Source organism: Corvus kubaryi, unplaced genomic scaffold, assembly GCF_017639235.1.
Source record: "Corvus kubaryi isolate FWS band 111438036 unplaced genomic scaffold, C.kubaryi_AGA036_p1.0 133, whole genome shotgun sequence".
In the NCBI taxonomy this organism is placed as follows: Eukaryota; Metazoa; Chordata; class Aves; order Passeriformes; family Corvidae; genus Corvus; species Corvus kubaryi.
In genome coordinates this window covers 35,152,852-35,180,805 of record NW_024580667.1, presented here as the reverse complement: position 1 = coordinate 35,180,805, position 27,954 = coordinate 35,152,852, and the positions used below count along the sequence as shown (strand labels likewise).

Here is a 27,954-nt window from a genome sequence, read left to right as displayed (position 1 = left end):
CCAATTCTCCTTTTTGCTAGAACTGAATGTTTTAAGAGCACAGTAAAATCAGAAAGCTTTTCTTTTATTCAAACAACACAAGAAATTATTTGTCAGTTTTAAGAACATTAGCAGTTTTTTTAGTAAGCAATTTGGAATAAAATCAAGCTAATTCTGTAAAGGCAACTGGAGGAGAGTTCAAGGAGTGGCTTTAAGTGCTTTAACAAGTAATAACAAAGATCTTTTTAAGCAAAAGGCTTGTCTTTCATGGCTTGCATTGAGCATTCCATTCTTAGTAGTGTGTCAGCTATAGCAGTTAAACATGTTCCTTACATTAATAACCAGAAATTACTTACAGATGTACTTGGGTAGGACAAAAACTTATCAGCTATTGAAAATAATTTACTAACAATTCAAAGTTTATTAAAAATATTTATTATGTTACACACTAACAACTACATATAGCCCATTCTCGTTCTATAAAGATAAGCTTAAGCTTATTACAAAGCTAAAACTAGTTTGATTTTTTTTTCTCTTACCTCTGAAAGATCTCCATTTTTAACATGGATCCTTGCCATGCTGTCTAACCATGTCTTCCTCAGTTCAGGTGTACTCGCATAAGACTTTGCCAAACTGTACTGGAGGTCTACAAGCATTTCTGGATCATTCTCATGCTCCTTCATCTGAGCTGTAGCCATCAGTACTGTGCGAATCCGTTTGGTTAAATCCTTAACATCAGAAGGAAATGTAGTGTGCTAAAACATGGAAAAGTCAGGTTAACTACTATCTTTTCCTAATCTTTGCACAACAAAATGATAAAACATAATTGGAAAAGATACTATGAAAGAGTCTTCAAGCATCCTTCTACAGTATGGAAATAAGAATTAAAACAGACCTTTATAATTCTGTCGTTATTGGCACAATTATTGATGATGGAAAGAGACTGCTGAAATCTGGTTCCTCCAATTCCAACCACATCAGCAATTAACTGGCTGACTGAAATAATAACCTTGACAGAAACAAATATCTTGTTAGTGCATATTTCATTAAATACCCTTGAGATGTACCTATGAGGCAATTACAATGGAAGTTTTGTTCTTTTTAATTGAAAAACTTTTCTCCTAAAGAAAATAATGTTTGGGATTTTTTTACCAATTACTTGTACAAAAACATAGGCAAGAAAAAACAGGCTTGTGTAAATTCAAAACACATGACTGACTGCTAGGTGAACTAGCTAGAGGTCATTAAACTGGCAAACTACTGTTCCCAGCTTTGTCAGGACACACAATTTTCTAATTATTTGTTTTATTTTAGACTTTTACGTGCTTGTTGCTGCATTCTTTTCCTTCTTCAGATGCAACAGGGTACACCATTTAACAAACAAAATAACATCTACAAAACAGAACGTTTCTACTGACAAATAAATTTATTTCCTACAAAACACAGGGTCATCCAACTGTTTCTAAATATTTCCTTGTACTGAATACATTTTTATTGCCATCTTCTTACTCTTAGTACCAGCCTTGCTTGAACTCCAAAGAATTTATTTTAAGTATGTATCTGACAGGGCTTTGCACACTGGTATGCAACTGTGTATCTAGAATATTAAAAAAAAAACCCAAACCCAAAAATAAAGATGATATACTAACTTGCAGATGTGTTCGGACAAAAGACTTCTTCCCTGTGTAGTCAAAATTATTTCTCATTAAAAAGTACAGTAACTGTGAAGCTTCATTACGAATTGAACTCAGTTTGGAATTACAGTACTTCAGAATTTCATAGCACAGTGCAGAACACATATCAGCTCTACCTTCATAAAATGTAGAAGGAAACTGAGGAAAAAGAAAAAAACAAAGAATTTATTCATTAAAACTAGTGTCAGATCTTGATAAAATAAGCATGTCAAGAAAAACACAAATATATTCATATCCTCAAACTGTGGAAAAAACAAGAGTTATAGTAGTTCATGACACAAAACAATCTTTACAGCAAATCCAAGGACGAGCATTCCACACTGTTGAGATCAGATCAGTCCTTATTCACCAATTTTATTTTGGGATGTTAGTTCTAAAATTCTTACATAGTATATTGTTAACTAAAGAACTGGACAAGTACTTGAACATGAATTTTTTTAAACTTCTTACCTTGTAAATAAGTGCCCTTAAAGCACTGAATACATTTTTCAGTGCTGTTTCAGACTGATTCTTTTGCAGGAAGCAGAGGTATACATCAAATACTTTCTTCATCAGTGGATTATGTCCGTGATCAGTCAGTAGCTGATTCTTTAAAATGATAGTGAGAATTTAGGAGTTTTGTACAGCAATACATTTATACTGCTCTAAGAATATATACAGATCATCAAAAAGCAAGACATTTAAAAAATATAATCTCTATAGCATTACCAAAATGTTTAGTAACACACATCCCTCTGAATTCTAATTAGGTATTGCTAACACTTCATTAATTTTGCTTATAAAGGAATTGTTACCTTCCGAATAGACTTACAGAACACAGTTGTTTTTATCATTTGTCAATTAAATCCATTACTATTAATAGTTTTTTGAGAGGCACACTCAAAGTATTAACAGACTTTGCTTACACTGGCTTTAGCAGCTCAGACAGTGGAATTTTCTCATAGCAGTATCTTCTACTACAACATGATTCTACAAGGTCTTGCACCTTCTGCAACTCCCCTCAGTGCACTCCCCTCTTCCTTGTCATTACTATATACTCCAAAGGAGTGGAAGAGGGTAGATTCAGACTGGACATAAGCAGGACTTTTTTTACAGTGAGGGTGCTGAGGCAATGGAACAGGCTGCCCTGGGAAGTAGAGGACGCCCACTTCATTGGAAGGTTTTCCAAGGCCAGGCTGGATGGGGCTTTGAGCAACTTGGCCTAGTGGAAGTTGTCTCTGCCCATGCAGAAGGGCTGAACTACATGACCTCTGAAAGTCCCTTACTACCCAAAACATCACATGGCTCTGAATTTATGTATTTTAGTGCAGTTTATTGTATAGAAGCTCTTGATTCTCCTACCTGTTTTGTTTGGATCTTTGAGACTATTCTGGCATACTCTTGCCTACTTTCTCAATATACAACACACAGATAACCTTGAAGGATTGTCATTCCAAGCATGATGGGTTGATAATGAAAAGATTAGTGTTCATTCCTCTTTAAATCTTTATAGCTAGGTATCTTCATTTTCAATTCTGTCATGAGGTCTGTGGACAGAACTGGCTCTAAACTCTATTAATTAAATTACCAGAAAAAGGAATCTCATTGTAAATAAGGTTATGTTTTCATAACTAGATTAAAGATCAGACATTAAATTTGAATCTTCAAGCAAGAATCTGGATACACTGCCCCAATTAGAGGAGAAACAAGTTAGAGTTATCATCTCTCCTTTTTATGGCTTCGATTTTTATGTCTGGAAAATCTCAGAAAAACAGACAAGAGGGTTAAGTAAGTGGGCATGCTATACAGAGATTCCACAGGAGAGCTACAGCAACTGATAAAGCTAAAAGAAGCCTTATTAGTGGAAAAATTGAAAGAGGAACACACAAATCACTATTAAGGAGTGCATTACCATAATAAGCAGCCAAGTTCAATATGAACATCTGAGAGTGTCCAATTATGGTTTTGCCATAGATCTTTCACCTCACATGGCCTTTAAAAGACACTTTTACCACTAATATTAGGTAGACACTACAGCTTCTAGAACAATTTTTAAGAAGTTAGGCTGAGGAAGAAGCTTTTCCCACAGATAACTGCTGACGTATGATGTGTGACTGAAGACAAAGAATTTTGCTGTAAGATATCAATTTTACATGACAGTAATAAAATACAATGCTAGAAAAACAAAAAATACAATGCTAAATTAATCGACTACAAAATATAATTTATAAAATAGTTTTAAAAATATTTCTTCTCAAAGATATTTATGAGAGAAGTTAACACCAAGTCATGAACAAACCTTAAAAGCCATTGTGAATAATGATAGAGTGTCCAGAATTGTAATGCAAACTTCGGTGGCAGTATTTGCTTCAAGTAAAGACTGGTGAAGGACATCTGCATCTGAATGGCCATAGCCTACAGAAATTCCAAATGAAGCGTAAGTGCTGGATACACTCATTTAAATGTTTCTTATTTCCAAAACACTTGCTGAACTAGGAAAAGATTAACAGGTAAAAAGCCTGACAGAAGTTAGTATTCAATACAGAAAAACAATTTGTATGCATTTAAATAGTTTCAAATATGATCATACAATTATTCTAACATAATTTGCACAGGATCAAAAAATATATTAAGTAAGAATTTTAACAATAGAAGCATTAAATAGCAGTTAAAAACTATGTGCTAGTTCATATATATGTGCATGTATACACACGTATATATATATATATAAAGGTACACAGTTATATATATACACACATATATATTGATAAGTACTGCAGTAGGATGAAGTTACAGCTGAAAAGATGTAATTTTGGTAATTTAGTGATGTTACAATGGTCTCAAAGTTAATTGCAAGTCAACCATGATAAAAATACAAAATAGTAAGAGTTGAAGGAATACAATCCCATACTTATATGCAGTTTAACACCCAAGTGATGAATTCTGCTCTTGTAGCAGTATCATGCAATAGCTCCATATTTATTAAAACATTTTTCCACTTCTAGCTCCATAGTGTATTTTAATAAATTTAAAAACATATCCTTCTTCAGCATTGATAATAATGTGTCACTTCTGTTCACTATCGCTGGTCTTTATACCAGATTGACAAATGTGCCTGGGTTGCGTTATAAAAATTTGGTCTGGATCATGTTTGTATGTTAGATTTACAGTCAACTTAGCATCACTAAATCAATGAGAAGGATGACAAACTTGTTGAGATCAAGTAAAGAGCAGAAGAAATGCCATACTCTTTTATAATGACACCTGGCCACTTCTTTCTGCATCTTCTCGCTTCCCTGTCTGAAGTATGCATGTATACCCACAACCACCAGTTTCTTTAGATTCATACATTCTTTCTTTAAGCACAGAACTATACTGAGATTTCTCAGAGATGAGATATATCACTTACACCATTATTTCAGTTCTATTTCTTGCTTAGGTGGTTAGAAAGGGAGAAAATAGTTTATAATTTACACTAATAGACAACTACCTTGCCAAAGGATCTTGATTTTAGAAACAAGTAAAGCAACTATTTCCAGCAGACACTTCCTTCCTTTATGTATACCACACAGAAAACCTACAAGATTATTCAAGCTCTGAATGCTACTTTGGATACATCATAGAGGCAGACTGACAACTAAACAAGTCTGGAAGTTAACAGCAACAAGAGCAAAGATATAAAAATCAATCTCACACTCAACGTGGTTTTTACAGCAATATATTTTCAATTTGTAAAACCTTTGGTCAACAGAAGGTGTAATATCCTGATATTTATTAAATGTCCATTAAAAAAACCCCACCTATTATCAGTTTAAACAAAGTTATCTGAATGAGAGACCTTCCTTCATAATTTCCTTTAGATGGAAGAGAACAGAAAGTTTCTTTTACATAAGCATGCATTTTTAAAAATCTTTCAGCTCACTGTTTCCTAAAAAATCAGTAAACATTGCCAAGTTCTGAAAGTATGAAATCCCTTTGCATAGGGACATGCTATTTCTCAGAGGCCTTTTTTTTTAAAAAAAATCAGTCTTTATCTACAAAGAATTATACTGTATTGAATGTGTAGCCACATAGTGTAAAGGCTTTCTTTTGTGTATCAGCAACCATGTAGAAATTATGATGATACAGCAGTAGCAGACTGATGGTAAGAAAAAAAGAGTAATTTTTATAGATATACTTGTCTGACATTTTAAAAGCAAGCAATTTCATTTCTTACATTTAAACAGATGTGATAATGCATTTATGAATACAGGCTTTGTGGTAATTTTTTTTTTGCACTTCTACACAAGACAATGTGATAAGTCTTGTGCAATTAGGCTATTTTGCTATATATAACAGAAAAAGAGCTAAAAGATTTTAAGGGACAGTTAGATATGCTTTGGGAAATCAAAGAATGAACACAGTGAACATACAGTTAACTCAAATAATTGTTTTTCTGCACACAGCTCTTTTCAGTACCAGTGTTGTATTTTACTGGATTAGTCAACCAGTTTCATTGTTTTCTGAAGCTGAAAATTGAAAAATGGTGCTTTAGAATACTTTACATACAGTATATTGCAATTTAGAAGCAGAATGTTTAAAAAGACAGGCCACAAGCAGATTTAGTTTTCGATACAGCAGTCTATACAAGCTGACTTCAACCTGATTAAATCTTACCATTGTCTACAGAAATTCCAAGAATACTTGATATCTTTCTCACACTGAAAACAGAAAAATCACTTCATTATTGGACGCTTTTTCACTTCCAGACAAACTAAATCATGGGCTCATAATCCTCGTAGAAATTCTAAGAAACTTATTTCTCCTTAGGGGATGTCAAAACATGGAGATATGGTCAGAGTGCATATATTTACTTTTAGACTAGTAATTTATAAGAGTGAGTAGGAGAAAAAAACGGAAGCCTAATAAAGCAAATAGGAACAAAAAAAGGTAAATTTCGTAACTTTGTGCAGCACAAGTTTGAGGTGCATATAACTAAAAACAAACTAAAATACAGTTTTAAGATACACTGTAGTTAACCATGCTCCATGTAATGGCATCAGCCAGCATTGATTGTTCTATTACAAAGCAGAGAACAGACCATTGACTGCTTCCAGCTATTCGTTTGACCTAGAACAGTAAAAGTCATTGGGATGCACTGGTGCGGCTCTGGGACCTGTCTCTGGTGTTGTGGTACTGGTTGAGGATGACAGATGTTATCATGTCATGAGACTTACTGTGGTTAAAAGTGAGAGAGTTATCCAGGCTGCTCAGCTGCTGCAATCTGGCATGCATCATTCCTGTTCTGTTACGGGAAACAGGCAATGTCTGAGATTTTCGATCATGAACTATGGATCCTAACCCCTCCTGGTTCCTGCAAGATGGGTGAAATGGGATAGAAGCAAAAGTTAGACATGTCAAACTGCAGCAAGACAGGAAGTGCTGTTAGTTAAGCACAAGAAGTTTTATAGAAAGAATTATAATGCAACCTATTCACTGTTTTCTTTATAAAACAAAAATAGGTAGCTTAAAAAAAAGCATCACAGCAAACTCTTTCTTAAAACCTCAAAGCATGAAAGCAAAAGCACACGAGCAGCCACTCTTGAAGTGCTAAATTCACTTCAGAGCTTTTGAAAAAATAAATATTTGAGAACATAAATATTCTGAAAACATTCAGAACCCAAAACGGAATCCTCTATTTTGATTGCAAAAATTTTAGCAAAAAAGTTAGGACACACAGCGGTAAAATTAGAAAGCAGACATGCAACAGGAGAGCAGGAATTAACTGATAGTATCATATACTTCTTACCCAAGCAGGAAGGGAGAAGAGCCATAGACTTTGTTAAATTTGCAGCAATCAAATGAAGAAAACAGAAAAGTGATCTGTGTTAGCAATCAGTACCAGCTAACTTCCTATTGTGTACCACCACCAGAGCTGATGGAAAATGAAAACCAGTGCTTGAGTTACAGAATTCCCTGTTCCCTTTCATTCTCTGTCACTTGTGTATTTTGAGAGTACGTGCATTGACTGTGATATACTTCAGTGTAGTGACAATGTGAAAGACATGAAAGCTACATTTACGGGGAAAATCCACAACACCAGATGATTTCAATAGCTCAACATTTTCAACATTAACATGCAGCACACAGACCAGGTGATCAGTAAACAAAAAGGAAGAGTGGTAGTGCCCTCCACAAACTAGCCAAACAAAGTAGTTGGAAGAATTTTTACAAAAAGCCTGAGAATTATAGACTCCTGTAAATCCAGAGTTTGACGTACATTTGAACACAAAGATTACAATCAAAACCTTAAGAAAGCCAGATTTATTTTTGAGTTTTTTTAGGTTATATGAACTTTTTTTTCCCAGAAAAATCTCCAACTAGATAGTCAAGTTTGTAGAAAAAGATTCACATTATCTAAATTAAAACCAAAAAAGCCAACATTATAGTTAGAATGTATAACCATCCAAAGTCAGCAACAACTTTCTCACTGAGTTCAAGAGGGCCAGTATTTTAACCACACCAGTTTAATTATAACTGTATTACCAAATTAACCACTGCGTAAGGCCTAAAGAAGTTGCTATCTTTTACTCCATTAAAAACTACTTTGTATTAAAAAAAAATAATGTAAAGATACTAAAACAATTTGATAAAAGTTTCTGACTCCCACAGATTTTCTTCGGACTTCAAATTTAAAAACAGCAGCGTTGGAATGTTCACTACTCACCTTCAAGTAAAAACACTATATATACAAAATTTCTAAAACATTTCAATTCACATGGTTTTATGGCCAACTGAATAAACAAAACAAATAATAAAATTTCTTTCCCAAAGACATTATTTCAAGGAAAAAATGCTGTAAAAGATAGCATTTAAGGGGTGGATTTTAAAGTCATTATTAACAAAACAGCTCACAGATCATTCTAAAACAATACCAGACTTCCAGACAGGATTCAGATTTGTTAATATAGCAACCAGTTACTTACTTCAAAATCTTATGCATCATTTCACAGTAACTCTTCTACTCGTGCAATTTATTTGTTACAGAGGTTCAAGGCATATTGTACACACTGTCATTATTAGCAAACAAGACAGTGAAATTTAAATTCCACACAGTACCTGGCTATGTATCGTTTTCCCATGTACTGGAACTGATGTAAGCACACCCTGCAGAGAACACAAGTCAGAGAAGCCACACTTAAAACAATCTTTTCTAGATTTATGTACATTGGAATTATTCAACTATTATTGTTAACTTTAAACTCTTACATCATAAAACTACTTTATTTCTCCCATGCTTAAAATTCCCTTCCAGACCCCAAGCCACCCCATGCCAAGAAAAGGTAAACGTGGCTCTTCTAAAACCAGTCACAGATGGTTGGTGTTTCTTGGCAAATTGGGAATGACAGCAAAAGGCCCCTAAGGTGCCTCCAGAGCACACCTATCCCAAAGCTCTGAATCCAAACAGCCACTGTGAGTCCAACAGTGACAAGGCAGATGGACTAAATGGTGAAAAAACAAAACACCTTAGAAAACTGTAAACATCAGCTTCAAGTGCTCCATCTTGTACACATTTTAAATACTTAGAGAAGAAGTGTTTAGCCTCAACTCTCACAGGTGAGATTTCATGATGTGACGTGAGGCTCACAGTCACAGTTATCTACAAATGGACAACAAGCCAGGGCAAGTAACACGAAGGAGGGACGCAAAGAGATAACCAGACATTGCCTATTTACACAAATTCTGTAAATTGTGTGTAAGTGCTCAAAATAAGAGCAAAACATTTCGCTTCCCCCCCACCCTGGCCTAAACCCACTCGGTTACAGATTGGCTGTTTTTTGTTTTGTTGGGTTTTATTTAAGGTCTCCAGCTTCCAGGATAACAACACAGTTTCTGAAAGAACTATCTTCAAAAGGGAATATGCTTTTATAACAAGATGATGACGAAGACAAATTAACAACGAACATTTTTCATTAAAAGTAATCTATACTACTGGTAAGTGCACAACACTAATGACTAATTAACTAGAAGTCATATTTTCAAATCAAGAGAAGTGGTGTGAGTGGAGGCTGTAATACGGATTTTATTTTACTCTTTTCATACTGTAAGTATTTACTCCAGTAATACAAAACACAATGCAACATCCCTTGCTCCTCCAGTAAGATGTTAAAAGTTCTTCTTTAAAGTGTAAAGCCAAAATGAAAGCCAGTTTTCAGGCTCTCTCTTCCCCATGCCAGTTGAGAATGAGGGGAAAGACTGCCTTTCTGTCTCTTCAACTCAGCTCCATTTTTTACTGAGACCTCAAGCAACTTAGCTATCTCCAAACTGCAAAGTCAGAATGGTGTTTGTCTTCCCCATACCTGTCATTCTGAGCACAGAATAACCTCAATTCCCCTTTCTGGTATCTTCTTGTCTTTTAGCTTTTAAGTTTTTCAGATGCAGTATAAGCTGATGATAACAAATGGTGGACCCATCCTGTATCTCTTCCCTTAGAGAACAGCAGATGACACATGAGGAATGCTAGGAGCATGGTTCTGAAGTTATGCAATTCTATCAATTTTGCTATGCAACCATATATTTGCTATTTAACAGCTGATGTTGCAAGATGGAATTTAATGCAGAAAGGTAGCAAGACAATTGGTTCCTCTTTCATGAGCACTGCAATACTCTGAGCACTACTTGTTCAAGAACTTCCTGAGATCCTTTCTGTATAGCCTAATTCCAGAGACTATCATTGAATTGGACAGACATGCAATTGTGGACATCGAATTCAGGACTTCTGAACAGACCAGGACAGTATTATTAAAAAAAAAAAACCAAAACAAAACCATTTACACATGCTTATATCCACACTCATGTTGTTAACAGAACAGCAAAACATACAGTTGCATGACAAGCACAACAAAAACTTACTCTGTAATAGTGAAAAAGTCCATGAGTTCAGATTTTGTAGCCTTGTTCCAATATGTAAACAACGCATCTAGGAAAATGAAAAATATTAAAACACAGATTAAAGGCAGCAAACACACAAAAATATTAAATAGAAGAGTTAACATCAGTTCTTAGTTTTCAGATAATGACGATTCAGAAAATCTAGAAATGGCTTATGGGGTACAGATAACAATTACTATTTGAAGCTTTCCTTAAAGCTGATTATACAAATGCACATATCAATTCTCCAGATGAGTTTCTGCAATATGATGTTAATTAATTAATCCTTAATATTCCCATCCAATTTCATAGTTTAGATAGTAATAGTTGTGTAGTCTGTAGTGCCTATAGCCCTATAACAATTTAAGACTTTACAGTATTTCAGACTGTTAGTCCTATATCCTGCTTCTTTACAGATTGGTCCCAACATTTTTTTTTAAATTAAATTATTATTTTCTTCTTTTTCTAAATTACAGTATTTTACTACAGATAGTAGTAAACACGTTCCACTTTTTCTTTATGTGCACAGTTTTCTAGCATGGCTATGTATGTTCTACAAAGCTTGTAGTTAAGTAGCCAAGACCTGGTTTCTGTCCCCTGGTCTCTAGGTAAAAATGTTCAAAATTAGGTAATGAAGTCAAAGTTATTACAAAGATGTATGAAAAAGTTTATTTGACACTTGTGTTCCAGAATTGAGACCAAAAAAATACCCACTGTGGTTATGTAAACTTAAACTTGAATATCCATGAAATTATGATGACTTTTTACATATTTCAAAGTGTAAAATAGTGAAAAAGCTGTTTTTGGGTTTTATTATTGCTTGTAATACAAACATATACAATAAAATCAATGCAATTACATAAAAATGTAATGGAGTGATTGGATATTGAATACTTACTAACCTTCCAATACTCATTGTTGATTACGTGGTGTAACAAATTAGACTTCATGTACTATATAAACTTGAATTTTAAAAATTAACAACTAAGTAGGCACAGAGAATAAATTAACTATTTTTGACACCGCAAACTGAGGAAGTCAATGTCTTTACCGAAAGGGACTTGGACTTTTTAAAAAATATTAATCACAGAGAGGGATGATTCCAAGATGTTATGATCCCAATAAACAAGTAAGATGTGCCGTTCATGCAGTATTTCTATACCTCTGTAACCTTCTGCAGGAGAATATGACTCTCAAAAACTCAATGGATCATCTCACCAACATCCCAAGAGAAAGAAGAAGCACTAATATCCCCATATTCCATAAATGGAAATATATACAGAAATCAAATAATTTAGTTCCTTGTCACACAGCAAGTTCTGCAGAATGGAGGAATGAACTAGCCCAAGACACTTCTACAGAACAACGAATTATTCTTCACCTGTTTTCCAAACCAAACTGTACAATCGTGCACAAATACTCACTTTCTTAAAATGTCCTTTAGTTGGCCTCACACTTTGACTAAATAATGCTTACAAGGTTTCAGTCAGATTATTTATTTGAGCCATCACACATATTTGTAAAATGCAGCACAGCATGGTACCTACACTTCAAATATTCTGCTGATTTCAAAAAGTTAATGATATAACAGGAATAAATCCAGCACATTACTTTGAATTTATAAAAAGCAGGAGGAATTACCTACCATCTGACATGCTTCTTAAAATATGAAGGAAACACATGAGCAGACTTTTGATCTCCGCTTGGTCAAGTTTGTCATATCGAACAACAGAACTTCCTAAAGTGCTGCTCTGTTGGTTCTGAAAAGCAAACAGATACATTGTGGCTAAAGAGTTCTTAAACTGATAATAAACTAAATTGTTTTCAATTGCTTTAATAATTCCTGCAACAGAAGAAAGATCTCAGAATGGAGACAAAAATGTTTCATGTAGAGACAGGTCACTAAAACACACATTACACACATGAAGTATACCAAATTAACCCTCTTTGCCTTTGTTTGGTTTTAATTCCTTCTAGGTATAATTTTTTTCCCCCCAGAAGGAGAAGCAGGAGGAAAAGTCACCTAAGAGTGATTATTAATCAAGGTAATTTTACCTAGATGCCCACATTGTAGAAATCAAGCCTGTCCCTTCTACTTAGATTGAATACTTGAACCTCAAGAAAAACATACATGAAGGGCAATAGCATGCACTCTGGAAGATTAACTACCACTAAGTAACTTGCTCTTGTCCTCCCCTCCTCCCCCAACATACAAACAAACAAACCCAAACAAAAGCCAAACCCTCTCCCTCTTTCATTTTTTAATGTAATTCCTACACTTCTGGGAAGTTTATCAGCAATCTACAATACTATCATCTGTCCAAAAAGAAAAAAACTGCAATTGGTCTTTCAAAATGTGTCCAACAAACAAAATGGAAAAATGAAAACTGTAAAAATATATAAACTGAACTTTGGGCAAAGACTTACTTGTAAAAAAGTAATTTTCACACAGTCTAATGTTACAAAATCCTCAGTCTGAAGCTTTTATAGATATACTATATAAACATTTGTTTAAAGTATAAATTATGCCCTTTATAGTGCCTAATTCTCACATCCAATATGCCACTTATGCAAATAGAAAATAAACCAGGCATTTAATAACTTTTCTGTAAAGTCAACAGTCTGGTATAATTGATCTGTACAACTCTCACTATAAAAAAATTTCACAAATACAAAGGTAGACTCAAGGGAGAAAAGCACTTGGTTTCACAAACGAAGCAAAAAGTGACAGTACCTCAAGGGTAGAACAACCCTTCCTAGAATACTCCTAACTGAAAGCAGGAGACATACTAATCATGAAGGAACATTTCACAGCAATCACAACCATTGACTGCTGAGCCCTTCAATGCATTATGTTGCATTAAAGAATTGCTGTCCTAAAACAATCTGTGCAAATTTGATACTAGTAAATGTGTAACTCACATACTAGGCATTGAATGGACACACAGTGAAACTGAATGTGAAACTATGATGAATACCAGCCAGAAGTTACTGTAATTTAGGAGGACGTGGACACCTCTATGAGCCTGATTACTGCAGATTCTAAAGACCTCAAAAACTGTTTATCTTTGAAATATCTCTGGTGAACAAGGAGGTGCTACTCTACAGCTTTTTGGATACTATAACAGCTCAGGCAATTAATGGGTGACAGAGCAGAAACAGAATTTGAGTTTCCTAGACTTTCAGAAACTGCTGAGAGCACTAGATAATATTCCCACTAAGACTGTTGAACATCTACATGGATAAAACTTGGACTATAGCTACTCAGAAGCTTAGTTTAAAATGTCAATGTTAAACAATGCTAAATTTTTAAAATGTTAAAAATGTCAATAACCTATAAAGCATGCACATATTGAAATGGAAACTGATATACTTCCAGTCTATTCTGATTCCACAAGCATAATGCTACAGATTACTCTGAAAGAAAATTAGAACAAAAACATGGCTCCCCACTAATGATATCAAGCAATAAGCAAAAACTTGGAGATAACATGCACTGAACAACTGATCTACTAGAAAGAAAGTTCAGAAAGCAACAAATAAGAAGCCAGGACTAAGTATTTGGGGAAAATATTAACAGCATGCAAAACATACATCCTGTGTTACCTAAATTGGCAGACCAGAGCAGAATTTTCAAAGGATGTTGACTCCTTTGAAAACCCTTTTACTCGGTGAAATCACTACACATTAGTAATTAACAACATGACAACTAAGTAATAGATGAGAGCATTGCCATTTAGCAACAGTGTATACCAAGATATTTCTTTATTACCTTGGTCAATAACAAAGATGATCTTTTAGTTCTATTAAAGACCCCAAGACTCAAATTCTGCAGATATTTAAACTGATTGGATTTTTTATACTTAAACTAGATCATGTGCATGTGCTCCAGGTTTGACATTTAAACATATTTTACATGGTTAAATTGCATATATTGTGTTTGAGATTCAACTGTTGCAAAGAAGCGGCAAAACTACTGACCACACACTTCACTCAGAAGCTTAACTATACCAAGCACAAAAACCAGATACTTCTTGTAACTGAAGAGAGAAAGTAGTATGCAAAATTTTCTCTGGCAAAGCTGGGATTGTCAGAAGTGAAAAATCCATAGTAACACGGTTTTTCTTTGGAGGGTGAGAATTTTCTTCTTCTTCTCCATTTGGGCGCAAAGCATGAGCAGAGTGCCTTCTGAGAAGCTTCTCTCTCTGCCACACGAAGGCATGTCAGAGTCAAGGGGAAAAAGTTAACATGCTGTGACTTGCACAACAAGAGCTAAGAAAATGAAACGTTGATCAGTATCGACACAAACTCTAGAAAGACAGGACTGAATACCTCATAGCTACTGCAGGCAGAGCTCCCAATTTGTAACAGCTTTAAAGTGAAATGATTTAGAAAAAGTCAAACTAACATAAAAGAAATCACCCAGAGAAAGCACAACAACTATTGTTTCAACATTTTAAAAATGCTAAGTATATTGTGCATAGAAAGTGATGGAGTGATGCTCTCCACAGAATCTAACAAGCTGCTCTAACTAGAATTCAGTCCTCTCAAACAAAATTTGATACACTTCATCTAGTGCCTTTCTGTAGCAAAGGAAAAAACAACTGCTTGCTTATGTCTCTAAACTGAAAATCTGTTTGCATTTTCAGTGAAACAGCTCAATAAATGCAATGCAAAAGGAGTTCACAGGATAACTATATTGCAAAAGAAAGACTTATATAAAATACTGCTTTAAAGTTATTCTAGAAAGCCCATTCACAGAGATCAGACAAGTTAACTCCTATGAGACTTAGGATGAAATTTTAGGAATACACTTTTGGGGTTTATTTGGTTTGTTTTTCTTTTTACCTTGTCAAGGGAATTGCTCTTGTCACTGTGTCTTTCTGGGAGACTGTTTCCTGAGTCTGTACTTATAAGAGAGCCTCTTGAGTCAGCACTCCTCACACTGTTAATATTTGGAGTTGATGTGGTGTATGGAGAAGCTAAAAAAAAAACAAACCACAAACCCAAACAATATAAAAATCTCAAACAATACATAAAAGTCATGCCACAGTTTAATCAGACCTTTAAAACCCCCATATATTTTTTAAGAAGGCAAATAATTCCATTTAGTTACTTTTAATGAAGACAAACTTACTCTAGAATTTCAGCAAAGTATATATGTAAGTACATACACACAGACCTATGTACAACTATGTAGATACACGCATAAAAAACATATGTAGCAATACATACACACTTTCATGAAGAAGCATGTCTATTTAAATAAAATCCTTTCCCATTTTTTGTCTCTTTACTATCACCTTTGACAGGGAAAAAAGCAGCCCTTCTCCAGAAAATAGCTTTATTTTCATATAGAAGAGCAAACCCCAAAAGATCCCAAAAGACAGATTGCATGCACAGACTGAAATCTGACCCATGCTCAGCACTTGACTCCATTAGGTTCTGTTGATGAAAGAAGCAGTAACATTCCACTGTACATGCAGAAAGCAACCAAAGTTGGACACACTGCATTTATTTCTGGCAACTAATGAAAAATTAAACCAGCTGCTCTTTAATTATTTTATTTTACTTTTTTGATGTGCTTACCAATGCCAGAGATAACACCAAATAGATCTTTAGGAAGATTGTTATCCAGTGTATTTCCTGATTTTTGTGGTGTTACTAACTGACTTGCAGTTGGCAAAATCTGTGCATCATCCTTTGTACTCTGTTTGGAAAAGAGAGGAAAATGTGATTATTTTCCTGCATTATGGACTTAGTGAATATGGCACATCTTCTAGAGAAATATTTGTTATGTACTTCTTCCTTAAATTTTAATTTCTATTAAATATGCTCAAAAGAATGGAATGAGATGTTCACATATTTGCACAGGCTTGGGATACCCTAAAACTTAAGACACCTCAGGAAACATTGAAGAAATGAGTATTCAACTGAATTTCAAACACTATAAAACAGATATTTCAAGAAGACTTTTATTTCAAACACCCAAATATTTCTCTTGTTGGAAGCGTTTTGGAGAATTTTTTTCTTAATATCACACGGAACACAACAAGATACAGACAAAAGTAAAATTCATGAATAATTAAATCTTAGATTCAATAATTGTGTGCAACCATATCAATATATAACCTTCACCAATCACATATTAATTAATTCTCCTGCACTACAGCTCTTTCAAAATCACTCTCCTTTAGGGTTAAATTCTTCTCTAATTTCTAGAAATTAACAATCTTTTTGTGGTCCATTTGTTTCAATATTGGACTGACTTGAAGAATTCTGAACCTTATAAAGCTCCTTCTTTGACAGGAGTATGCAGTGTTTCATATATATGTTACCAATAAATTATTATAAAAACAATTCAGAATACCAAACAGAAATTGTCACTCACATTGCTGGAAGGGTTAACAGGAAATGGAGACACATCTTTCACATTGATCCGCTGAACATTTTCTATGAGCAGACCAAAGAGTGGCAAATACATAGTGGCTATTCTTGCTTGATGGCCCTAAATAGAGTTTAACAGTTCATTTAAAAATTACAGTTTTAATTTTTAATCACCAATTAGTTTTAACCTATTCACTCCTAAATTACAAAAAAAAAAGCACTTAATAAATATTTTCCAAGCCAGAGCCCACAATTCACAACTTCATAAATGGCAAAGGCAGTGATCACTGTATTTAATTCCAATTTATAGAAACTTGGTAAATTTTATTTACTGTCTCAATTGATGTGATTTCAGCTAAGACTAAACAAGTAAATTAATATTATGTTAGCTTGATAAATTAATGATACCTTCCATTACAATTTTTTTTGCTTCTCCACAGCACCACCAATGTTAAAAAAAGCCAGAAAATTAAAAATCACTCAAAATTTACCACCATGAATTGTAGTTTTCTTATACTCATTTCACAAATAATAGATGATGGGAGGACATCTGCCAAATATTAAGAGCTACTATTTAATGAAATGAAGAGCTTAAAACACACTTGTAAAAATCTAATTACTTTAAGCACAGCAGTTAGATTACACTATGCTGAAACGCCAACCCACATATGAATATATTAAAAGGTGCTTTGTCATTTCATTCAGTAAGAAGACGGAATTTGAAGATTGATTTTGATACAATTTTCACCACAGTCTGAGCAGAAATAGTTTTGCTGCAAATTAACAAGGGTTTGGTCTGTGAAAGAAAAAAACTTTCTGCATGTGTGCACACCTAATCTCCATTATTTTGTACTACTAGCATAGCAATACACTTACCCTGGTAGCGTATCTATCATCAAAAGAATGCTTTATCATCAAATTCTTGAGCACACTAATGGCAATCTGCCGCACATCTCTGAACTCTTGTAAGGCATTGCCCACCTCCCTTAGAAGCAGTCCAACCAAGAAGTGATTTTTACAGAATTCATCAGTTAATGAATAGTCCAGGTGAAGGTCTGGAAGTAAAATACAAGTTCCACATAAGGAATGGTTTTATTTAATCAATTTATCAATCAACTTAGGGCTGAAGTAAAACACAGCACACCAGACACAGCAAAGTCAATCTGGTCCCTCTTCAAAGTACTTTTTGTGTAATAAAAGAATCCAGTTCATTTATGTATTGGATTTATGACATCTTAAGAGAAACTTCAGCTTGAAGGGCTCATTATTAGAATGTCTATATATTTACAGTGTCAGCTGAGGAGGTATACAAGAGTTTCTCATGTTCACTGTCATTGCTCAATACAGTAATCAAAAACCAGATACTAATCTCAAAGCAGTTTCATTTTCCAAAGAACTCTCAGTAAGGGAATCCCTTAAGTCAGAAAGAAGCATATCTGAGGCAGCACAGACATTATACAGACATTCTACAGGCTTTCTTGTAACTCACTTAAGAGCCAACCACATCACCTGAGATATCTTTTGCTCAACACAGCAAAACAGAGCCAGAAACACTTCTGATAAAGGTCTTCTTTCCTGGCTGAACTCCTAGTTCCCAGGGAGCAGCATTTTACACTGTTCTTTATTGTGCAATCACAAACACTGTCTTCTCCGGTTTTGCTGCTTTTTTAGGTTCCCTAAGCCAACAGCTCATAGTCTCTTTTCTATGAAAATATTTATGCAGTATTATTATCCAAGACACTCCCAAAGGCTGAAAAGCCAAAGACAGAAAGAAGTTCTAAGCAGCTGTTTAGCTTGTGGTCTCAAATCTTGCTATATCTTGTTCAACCATGATGAAAGTGTTAATTAGTTATACTCAACTTTACTAACATGGCAGAGTCTGCTGAATAAGTATTTCAGAAAAAAATTAACCTATTCTACAAAAATATGTTAGGCAGGTTTACTTGTTACTTGTGAAAGCACCCGCCTTGCCTCTGTTTAGTGATTTCTGCTGTAGTTCAGTGCCTGGAAGAAATTAATGTGTCTTCACAGCCACAAATGCAATAGTTAACATATTACTTGTTTTGGCACAAGGCTGGATGTACCAGGAACCCAACTGGGCTACACAGGACTTTCATGACTGAGCCCCTACACACACACACAAAAAAAGACTCACAAAGTGGAAGCCAGAACAAGCTACAAAAGAGGAATATAGAAGCATTGATCAAGTATTCAGGGAGAGTGCCAGGAAAGCCAAAGCTCAGCTGCAGCTGAAACTGGTAATGGATATCAAGAGCAACAAGATGTTTTACCACGGCATTAGCATTAAACCACCAAATAAGGAAAACACGGGGTATTTGCTAAATGGGAGCTGTGATTTAGAGACAGTGGGCTTGGGTAAGGCTGAAGTACTCCGTAACTTTGTTACTTTATCCTTCGCTGCCATGATTCCCAGGCCTTAACAGTCCAGACACTATCTTCAAGAAAGAGAATTATCACCAGTGCATAAGGATCAGGTCAGGGATCTCCTGAGAGACCTCCAGTCATGCAAATCCACACCACCAGATGAGATGCTGAGAGAGTTAACTGATACCATTGGAAGATCACTCACTATCACCTTTGTTAAGCCATGGTGAAGCCATTTTTCAGCAAGTGAAGAAGAGTGTGACTGGGAATGGGCAAAATTTACCCAGGGCAAATCATGTTTTAAGACTGGTAAATCTGTTTGTTTTAAGGGGAGAATAGCCAATGTCAACATGGTCATTGTATCCAAACTGGGACGTTTCAGTCTAGGTGAAGAGACACCCAAAAGTGAAAAATAGCTACCAGGATCACTGGGCTCAAAGGCTGGAGGTTAACGGTTTGTACCCTACTTGGAGACAGCTGCAAGAGGATTTTCCCAAGGACTATCCTACCTAATACTACTTCATCAATGACCTGAACAAGGAGACGGAGTATACCCTCATGAAGCTTGTGGATGGGCACAATCCATATGCTCAAAGGGCAGAGCTGCATTTCAGAATAATCTAGATTCTACAGAAATGGCAATTAAATTCCACTAGGAAAAATGCAAAACTCTGCACCTGGGATGGACAAACTTCCTGCAATGGCACCAGCTGTGGAAGGACTAGCTTGGGATTAGCTCTGATGAAAAACACCTAGTGGTCAAGATGGACTGTAGCTTCAACAGGAGTTATCAAGGCACCCTGGCAGCAGTGAAGGCTATCAGCATACTGGGCTCTATCAGCAAGGTCATAGCCAGGATATCCAGGCAAGTGTTTATTCCCCTTTACTTGGCATTGCTTAGACATATCTGTAATACTGTGTGTGGTGTTTGGGCCTCCTAGTACATGACAATTCTGGAGTGAGTTCAGTGAAGAACCACTAAGGTACTTAAAAGGCTGGAGCACATGTCCCGTCAGAAGAAACGGGGGGAACTGAGCTTGTTTCATCTAGAAAAAGGAAGGCCTGGCATGATCAAAGCAGGAAACTGGGCTACAGACCTAATCAAGTCCCTTTAAATCTGAATGGATATATGAAAAGAAGTAAAAAGCACCCCAAGTCTCACCCCGCACACCTTCCTACAGGAGTGTTGCAGGCTTCCACAGCTAGTGAATTAAAAGCTAACTCATGGAAGAAAAAAAAAGCAAACTTAGTATAACATAGCAGGAAAGGGAGGCAGAGTAAAGGATGTAATTTACCATGTCTTTCTTTGGAAAGACTACTCTGCTGACTAAACACTTCCTTTAACTTTCAATGAAAGGATTAAAACTTTAGACGTCTATTTAACAATTTCAAGCTTTCCATCATCTCACAGACCTGATGAGTTACACAACGTACACATCTAATAATAAAAAGCTGACATATAAGAAATATGCCATACACTACTTTGGAAGAATTTACCTTGGTATCTCTGAACTCTGCCTTTTCCAAACGGCATTGGTAGATTCAAAGGTATGTAGTGCTCATGATTGCAGACTACACGAAGAAATTCAAATTTGAATTCAAAAAGAGTCTGCAAAAATAAAGTATAAATTAAACAACCGTGCAGTGATTTGAATAATATATTAAAAACAACTTTCTAACACAAGAGCATCTGATTCATGTCAGTCTTGCACTATGATGGATATAGACCTGTCAAAGTTCCACATGTCAGCACAAAATAAATCCAGAATAACTCGTACTTAACAACTGGTTCTATTGCCTGTTCCCATTGTCCAAAGTTTACTACCCTATTATGTATTGATGTAAGAAAAGTTTGGACACACAGCAGAAATTCTTTGCCATCTGATACCTGCTATCATCACTCCAGTAAGTGTAGCTTAATTCAATATCAAGTCTTCTAACTTGAGACTTCACGCACTCATGCATAAAATTTCTGCTTAGTGCTGCACCCCCCAACCCACCACTGTTGTGATTCACATGCTCTAGGGTGGTATTGCACCAGAAGATGGGAATCAAAATATGAAAAAGTGGATTGATGGAAAAAAAATGCTCTAGGCACAGAGCAGAGACATCTAACGTAACCGGGGAAATGTCTGAAGACTTAATGCAGGACTCTATCCTCGTGTATCAAGAAGAGACAACACTTAAAAATAGCTTGTTTAAAAACACTGAGTACCTTTGGATCTCCTGGGGCAAAGCAGCTGATGTAGTTATTGATTTGCTTGAAAACAAAGCCTCTATCCATAAAAGTGAAGCACCTCTGGGGAGAACAAATAAAACCAAGATAGAATTGATTTACTACTGTGTCCACATTCAGTAACTATATTTCTGTATTTAATAAGTTTATTTTCCAAACACATTATTGACATTTCAGTTTGAATATAAAAATCAATAAAACAAGCAAACTAAATATATGTGTACATAAATGAATACCAAATTTTCCCTTAAGAGTGCTGAACTTAAACAAATCACAAATAAAAAGCAGTTTGAAAAGAACCCTATCTTGACAGAAATTAAAATGTCATGCCACTAGAAGTTTTATCTACCATTTTATTTCCCATCCTTTTTTCTCCCTTGGAGATATTATTGGCTGAAAAATGAAAGACACTGAAAGTCTGTCTACATAAAATGCATGCAAATGAAGCACTACTGAAAACTTTTCCAGGATTTGCAGGCAACCCAGATGATACTCTTAAAGGAAAAAAAAAAATTCAAAATACATTTTGACTAAAATATAAATTAATTTCTTAAAATACCAAATTTCTGAATGGATGTCATCTTGATTACAGAAGATGCAAATTATACTTCAATGCATTTTAATGTGGACATAAAATCATATTTAAAAGGCATTATGCATATTCAGCTTTATATGAGTTGGCTTTAAGATTCTCTAAAATCCACGCAGAAGCAATATTATTGAAAGAATAACCAGAGAGTCCAAATCTCTTGTGTACCTACTTTTATAAAGGCAGCAAGGCTATGGTTTGCATTTTTTGAAGCCTCTGGATTGTCTCTGTACTTCTGAGTGATGTGTGGCATTAGCATATTAACAACCGTTTCCACTGCATGATGAAAGGAGGCAGAGAATCTCTGGTTTCTTAACAGCTAGAAATGAATTCAGATGCAATATTTAATATAGTTTATAACACTAGAATATATCAGAAAAATTACTTTAGATAACATATAGATAATCTGGCAGGGAGAGAGGAAACAGTTTTCAAACCTTCTCATTTTCTAGGGGGAAAAGGAGCATTTGTTTAAAAGAAAATATTATAACATCCACTAGCATCTATTACTGAAATTCAAGCAAGGCAGTCTTTGATGACCAAACCACATGTATAAAAGCTTCTAAGTATAATGCATTGATATTGTTCTATACTGCAATAAACAACACAAGTTTAAGAATAAGAGGGAATCTCTTAATTTTACCCATCTTCCTTTCCAAAGCAGACACCAGCTGATTCACATATAATAACTGCATTATCAGACAGTCTTTTCTGTCTTGAAAAAAAACCCAGTTTTTGCTGTTCTTCAACTATCTTGGTAATAACTCCTTTGCCTTTCACCATTGAAGAAATTGTCATCCATGCTTCTTTCTTTCTCTTAATCCTCAGGAACTTCAAAATCCCAGTTCTTCAGGCTTCAGAATCTTACTCTCTGTGTTTTTAAGTTTCCGCAATCAGAACTCTTTTCTCTTACTTTTTGGTAGTTTGCCAATTGGCTTAAAAGATTTCCTCTTCTTTCATAATTTCCTTCTTTCCACTCACCACCTGTATTACCTTCATCAATGAATCTCCACAGTCTGACCAATATTGGTCAGTAAGTGCTCTTCAGCATTTTGGCACTGCAGAGTCTCTTTTATTTCTCTGCCTCTTACAACCTTTACCAAAGGTTCTGCCTCTTGTCTGAAGGGACTTAATGACATATGGTGTGAGACTGACAACATTGACAAAAATTGTTTCAATTGTATGGTCATTCTGTCTTTTCTCTTTGAAAACTGAAATCAAAACATCCATGTGGTCTAAGTACTTTTATTTAAATAGTTCTCTGAATGACATTAAATGCAACACTCCTAGACAGAACAAGTCACTATCGAGGCCCTGCATAAATCAATGATTACATAATTTGCTCCCTTTGTGTTTGAATTTTGCTCCAAAACCTCCAGCTCTAGTTTTAAAAAAATGAAAAAATAGACAGTAAGGCTGAAAAGGATCCTTTTATAAATATAAACACTACTCATCCATGAAATAACAAATAAGAACTAAAGATTGTGTTTGTGGGTGTACCCGTGTCCTACAATGCCCTCGTAGCTCAGTCTTTGTTGAACAGTAATTAAACATAATTCTTGCTATAGAAATAATTTTGCTGCATAGAGAAATGCATCTTTTTATCAGATCTCATAAGCAGGAAATATCTGAGTGCATGTTGCATTTATTACATTATCTAGTAAGACAGAAAAAAATCTAGCTAAATAATTTATTTTATATTTAAGGGGCTTGTAAATCAAGACACAGCGTTCAGGGTGGGAATATTTGCAAACTAGAGTAAGTTCTGTCTGCTCCCCTCTCTTTCACATTACAGAGAAGGTGACAATGAGGTTAGCTGAACTGGGATTCAAACTCTACTGATCACAGAATACTAAGTGCAGTACTACAAAGCTTTTTTCCTGATCATTGTACAACTGTTTTTTTTCTCCTGTACTTCAGACTTCCAGATATATTCTAAATACACAGTGAAAATAGTGATAACACTATCACAACAACCTGATATGTTACTCAGCTGAGACTAAGTTGTATACTTGAAACTTTCAGGACTTGTTTCAATCCAAAAGTAAACAAACTAAGAAGTTGTCACCAGTGCAAAAACCACTGCTTACAGGCTAAGCTTGTAGAAAAATGCATTTCTAAAATTTTAGCATTCTCCTTCCAGCATAGGAAATAACACAAAATTAAATATTGATACTTCTTACTACATACAGAAAACTGTAAATTTCATGACTCACTGTTCTCAGGATCATTTTTTATCACAGTTACTGTACTACTCAGGAAAAAGCCCACATGTTTTCAGATAGTGCTTACATCCAAGTCCACTGTTATCTACTGCTCCCAACTTCTTTGTACCACAAGAATTACAACTTCCTATTAGAGAGTCTGATGATTTACACAGACTGCTCTACTATATGGATTTTAAGGCATTTCTGTTCTTTTATATTAATGTTCAATCTAGCCCTGTAGTTTTTTCTAATATTTCAGCTGATTTCTCCTGCTGCTTTCCTTCTCTCTTTTTCTTACAAAAAGGTTACTATTTACATATCAAAACCACATATATATATTTTTTAACATGCAATAAAAATAAATTATTGGAGAAAGAAGAGACAATATAAATCTTCCTTTGAATATATTTTTTGCCAGAGTTGACATACCTTCACTTTAGAGTTTTCTATCAAATGTTGAGCCATTGATTTTATCAGAACTTCAAAGAAAAACCATGAATACTGTAGAGAAAAGAAAACATTCAGTAAGATTGCCACATGCCTTCAACAACTATTTCAATACACTTAGTTCCTGTTCTTCAGTTATGACTAGATATGAACACGCAGTAAAAAGTACAGTTCAACACATACCTTAAGCAGCTTGTTACTTGTAAGGAAGTCAGCAGATGGCTTTAAAATTGTTGTCATTGATTTTGTCAACTCTTCATGTACTGTCTTATATTCAGAAGCAACATAGGGTTCTGCTTTATATGCATACTTGGGGAGGAAAACCAGAATTTAATATGAAACTATGGCATAATACGAAATAATTGAAATTAAATAGATGCAACTGAATTTAAATACACTCTTTCTTAGGGAAATAAAAGAAGGGAACATTCAATTTACTTTAACCTACCTTGACATAGGATCTCAGGTAGCTATCCAAGCCTTCTTCATGACACTGAGCAACAATATGGATAATAACCCTAAACAGAAATCAGAAAACAAGTAAACCAAAAAGAAAGCTGTGATTGCAACAGCAAAAACACTACTCAGTTACAGATTTATGTGATAGCCCAGACATCATATAGGCTCTATGAACCACTTAAAATTCCTTACCTTGTCACGTTGACTGCAACTTCCTCTTGAGTTGCTCTAGTGAGAACTCTGAACAACTGGTTTAGAACAGTTGGCAGGAAAGCTATCATCACATGGCCTTCCATAGCATGAAGGCTCTAAAAGAAAGCAGTAATACTGTCACTCCTGTGAATCGACTGCATTTAAACCATGAATTCTGAAACAATAACATTTATTGCAAGTCTTTTTCCAAAAATACATGCTGCTTGCACAATTTGGTGTTTCTTACCAAAAATCCAGTATAGAAAGCGACTGAGGATATTTCCCAATATAAATATTTAGTAAATGTTTTCTACATTAAAGTAAATAGGGATACAAATCAGGTGTTATTAACAGCATTTTAGAAGCACTTTTTTGTACTTTTTTGTTGAAATGCACTCTAGGTAATGATTCAGTGAAAAGTCTGCCCCTGTGCCCAACAGCACGCTGACACTGACATTGGTATATTTTGCTGTTTCAGCCACCAATGCAGACATTTAGCAAACGCAAAAACATGCAGATTTCTTACCTGTGATTAAGTGCAATACTAATTATACTAGTTAGCTGCTAAACAATAAACTAGCAACTATGTTAAAACCCAGGATGAAATAAAATCCCTAACCACTTAATGCTGGAAATTGGAGAGTGAACTATTAACAACAACTTCTTCCTGATATGCCTTTGCATTCCATCACGTGCAAAAGATATTACAGACATAACCACCCTAACAGAAAAGGCAGTGTACAAAATTCATCCTACAAAGTTTTATGCCACAAAATTCCCTGGAATCAAAGGGAATTTGACAAAAGGGAGTGTATTTGCTTAACGTGCATGCAGATAACACATGTCAAACATTTCTATTTAGTGTTAAGTGTTAAGCAGCTGTCTTGTCTTTGACTGTTTGCCTGCACATCCACACTATTCAGGAGACAAAATGATCTTTCTTCCTATGTGATCTGTGTCAGAAAAAATTGAAGTGGAAACCGAGCACTCTATTGAGCTAATCCTCAAAGAGAACTGAAGACATGACAATGATGACCTTCTAAGCAAAATTTTAGAAAAATTAAGAGTCATGATTCCTTACACTCTCCATACACAGTTCAATTTGATTACTTTGACAAACTAAGCCATTAGTGTTTTGAAATTACCACTCATAAGGCTGACCAATACTGTCTCATTATTTCTTTGTAGTTTCCCCTTACATTGCAATTGAAAATTTATTTAAGGCAGAAAGTATCTTTGTGGGTTTTTTCCACAGCATATTCCATTAATACGAGTCATAGTCACAGTACCAATTCTCACACTGAAAAATGAGACCTATAAAATGTCTGAAGCTCCTAGGTTTTGGAAAAGCATAAATAAATTATATAATCTGTTATTCACTGCCATTTTATACCTTAAGATATTTTACAAGATCAGTTCCCAGTGCACGAGCTCCGGACTCTGTTTTCTGACAGTACTGAAAAAAATTATGCAAGTGCTGGTCCTGTCAAAGACAAAAAGAATAAATTAAACAATATCTAACTTTACTCTCTATAATCCATTTAAAATATTTATATGTATAAATACATATGTTTGTCCACAGATTCAATTCTCAAAAATAAGAGTTGAAGTGCACTGTTCTGAAGACTTATTTAGTCTTATTTTTTTAAATGAAATTTCCAGTGTATTTTGAATACCTGTTATACAAAATGCCACCTATATTTGCATCCAACTGACATGCAGAAAACAGCATACTTAATTATCCCAACCAATCATAATGTTTTTTATGAACAGGTCTAGCAGGACTCATTGCTTTGCAGACACGCCAGTAAACAGCTTTTAGACAACTATGACCTCTCAACTAACTGGAAAATTCAGACTGGAATGGATGACAGGAGACAAAAGGCTCATATTTTGAATAGCTTCCACTTAAGATCTTCTGTTTTTCACATCTGATGTAAAAGAAAGAGACCATGAGAAAAGCCCAAGAGACAAAAAAAGAGATGAACACACTGAGTTTAAGAATCTTCCCATATATTGTATATACATATTATAAACATACATTTTTCCTAAAACGTTCTCTAATTTAATTGGTTTTGTAACTCACCTGTGTATACACAGTTGACACCAGATGAGTGGATATTTTTAACAGTTGTTTGCCTCCATCTACCCATTTAATTTCAGGACCGGAATGCTGCACACACACATGAGGGGGAAAAGTAAACTAATGTAAGCAGTATATTAAAGCAAAACAATTAGTTTACAGTACCATTAACAACACTTCTTTCAAAAAGAAAAAAACAGGTTGAAGAAATGTGTGCAATGAATAAAGTCATAAAAAAGGAAAATTATGCAGGCAATATTACCAAAAGCATTTATGAAGCTTAAAATGTTTTTTAAAAGTCCCACAGTATTTTCCTTGATGGCTAACAAAATTGATTCTCTGTGCATCACAGATTCTGTGTTTCCCCTAAAACTCTGCAAAGAAACTTCTGACTAGAGAGAAATGTT

At 34.9% G+C, this 27,954-nt stretch overlaps 1 protein-coding gene across 22 annotated transcripts in view; it reads right to left on the bottom strand.

Moving 5' to 3' along the window:
* Positions 1–27,954, bottom strand: part of DOCK9 (dedicator of cytokinesis 9) — a 116,882-nt gene that overhangs the window by 15,898 nt on the left and 73,030 nt on the right. For 6 of the 22 annotated variants that reach the window (XM_042043205.1, XM_042043243.1, XM_042043168.1 and 3 more), the window contains exons 22-45: positions 27,551–27,637; positions 26,858–26,947; positions 25,465–25,580; positions 25,262–25,331; positions 24,997–25,122; positions 24,796–24,867; positions 22,332–22,478; positions 21,550–21,633; positions 20,832–20,943; positions 17,826–18,004; positions 16,954–17,070; positions 16,152–16,272; positions 15,411–15,544; positions 14,895–14,933; positions 14,594–14,767; positions 12,208–12,322; positions 10,545–10,611; positions 8,751–8,798; positions 6,869–7,005; positions 3,952–4,067; positions 2,124–2,261; positions 1,629–1,811; positions 875–988; positions 519–734 (exon numbers count right to left, since the gene is read on the bottom strand). In XM_042043205.1, coding sequence (XP_041899139.1) covers positions 519–734; positions 875–988; positions 1,629–1,811; positions 2,124–2,261; positions 3,952–4,067; positions 6,869–7,005; positions 8,751–8,798; positions 10,545–10,611; positions 12,208–12,322; positions 14,594–14,767; positions 14,895–14,933; positions 15,411–15,544; positions 16,152–16,272; positions 16,954–17,070; positions 17,826–18,004; positions 20,832–20,943; positions 21,550–21,633; positions 22,332–22,478; positions 24,796–24,867; positions 24,997–25,122; positions 25,262–25,331; positions 25,465–25,580; positions 26,858–26,947; positions 27,551–27,637 — 2,802 coding nt within the window. Of the gene's footprint in view, positions 1–518; positions 735–874; positions 989–1,628; positions 1,812–2,123; positions 2,262–3,951; positions 4,068–6,308; positions 6,353–6,868; positions 7,006–8,750; positions 8,799–10,544; positions 10,612–12,207; positions 12,323–14,593; positions 14,768–14,894; positions 14,934–15,410; positions 15,545–16,151; positions 16,273–16,953; positions 17,071–17,825; positions 18,005–20,831; positions 20,944–21,549; positions 21,634–22,331; positions 22,479–24,795; positions 24,868–24,996; positions 25,123–25,261; positions 25,332–25,464; positions 25,581–26,857; positions 26,948–27,550; positions 27,638–27,954 lie in introns of all 22 variants that reach the window. The other 16 variants (XM_042043310.1, XM_042043262.1, XM_042043272.1 and 13 more) reach the window with 7 other exon arrangements.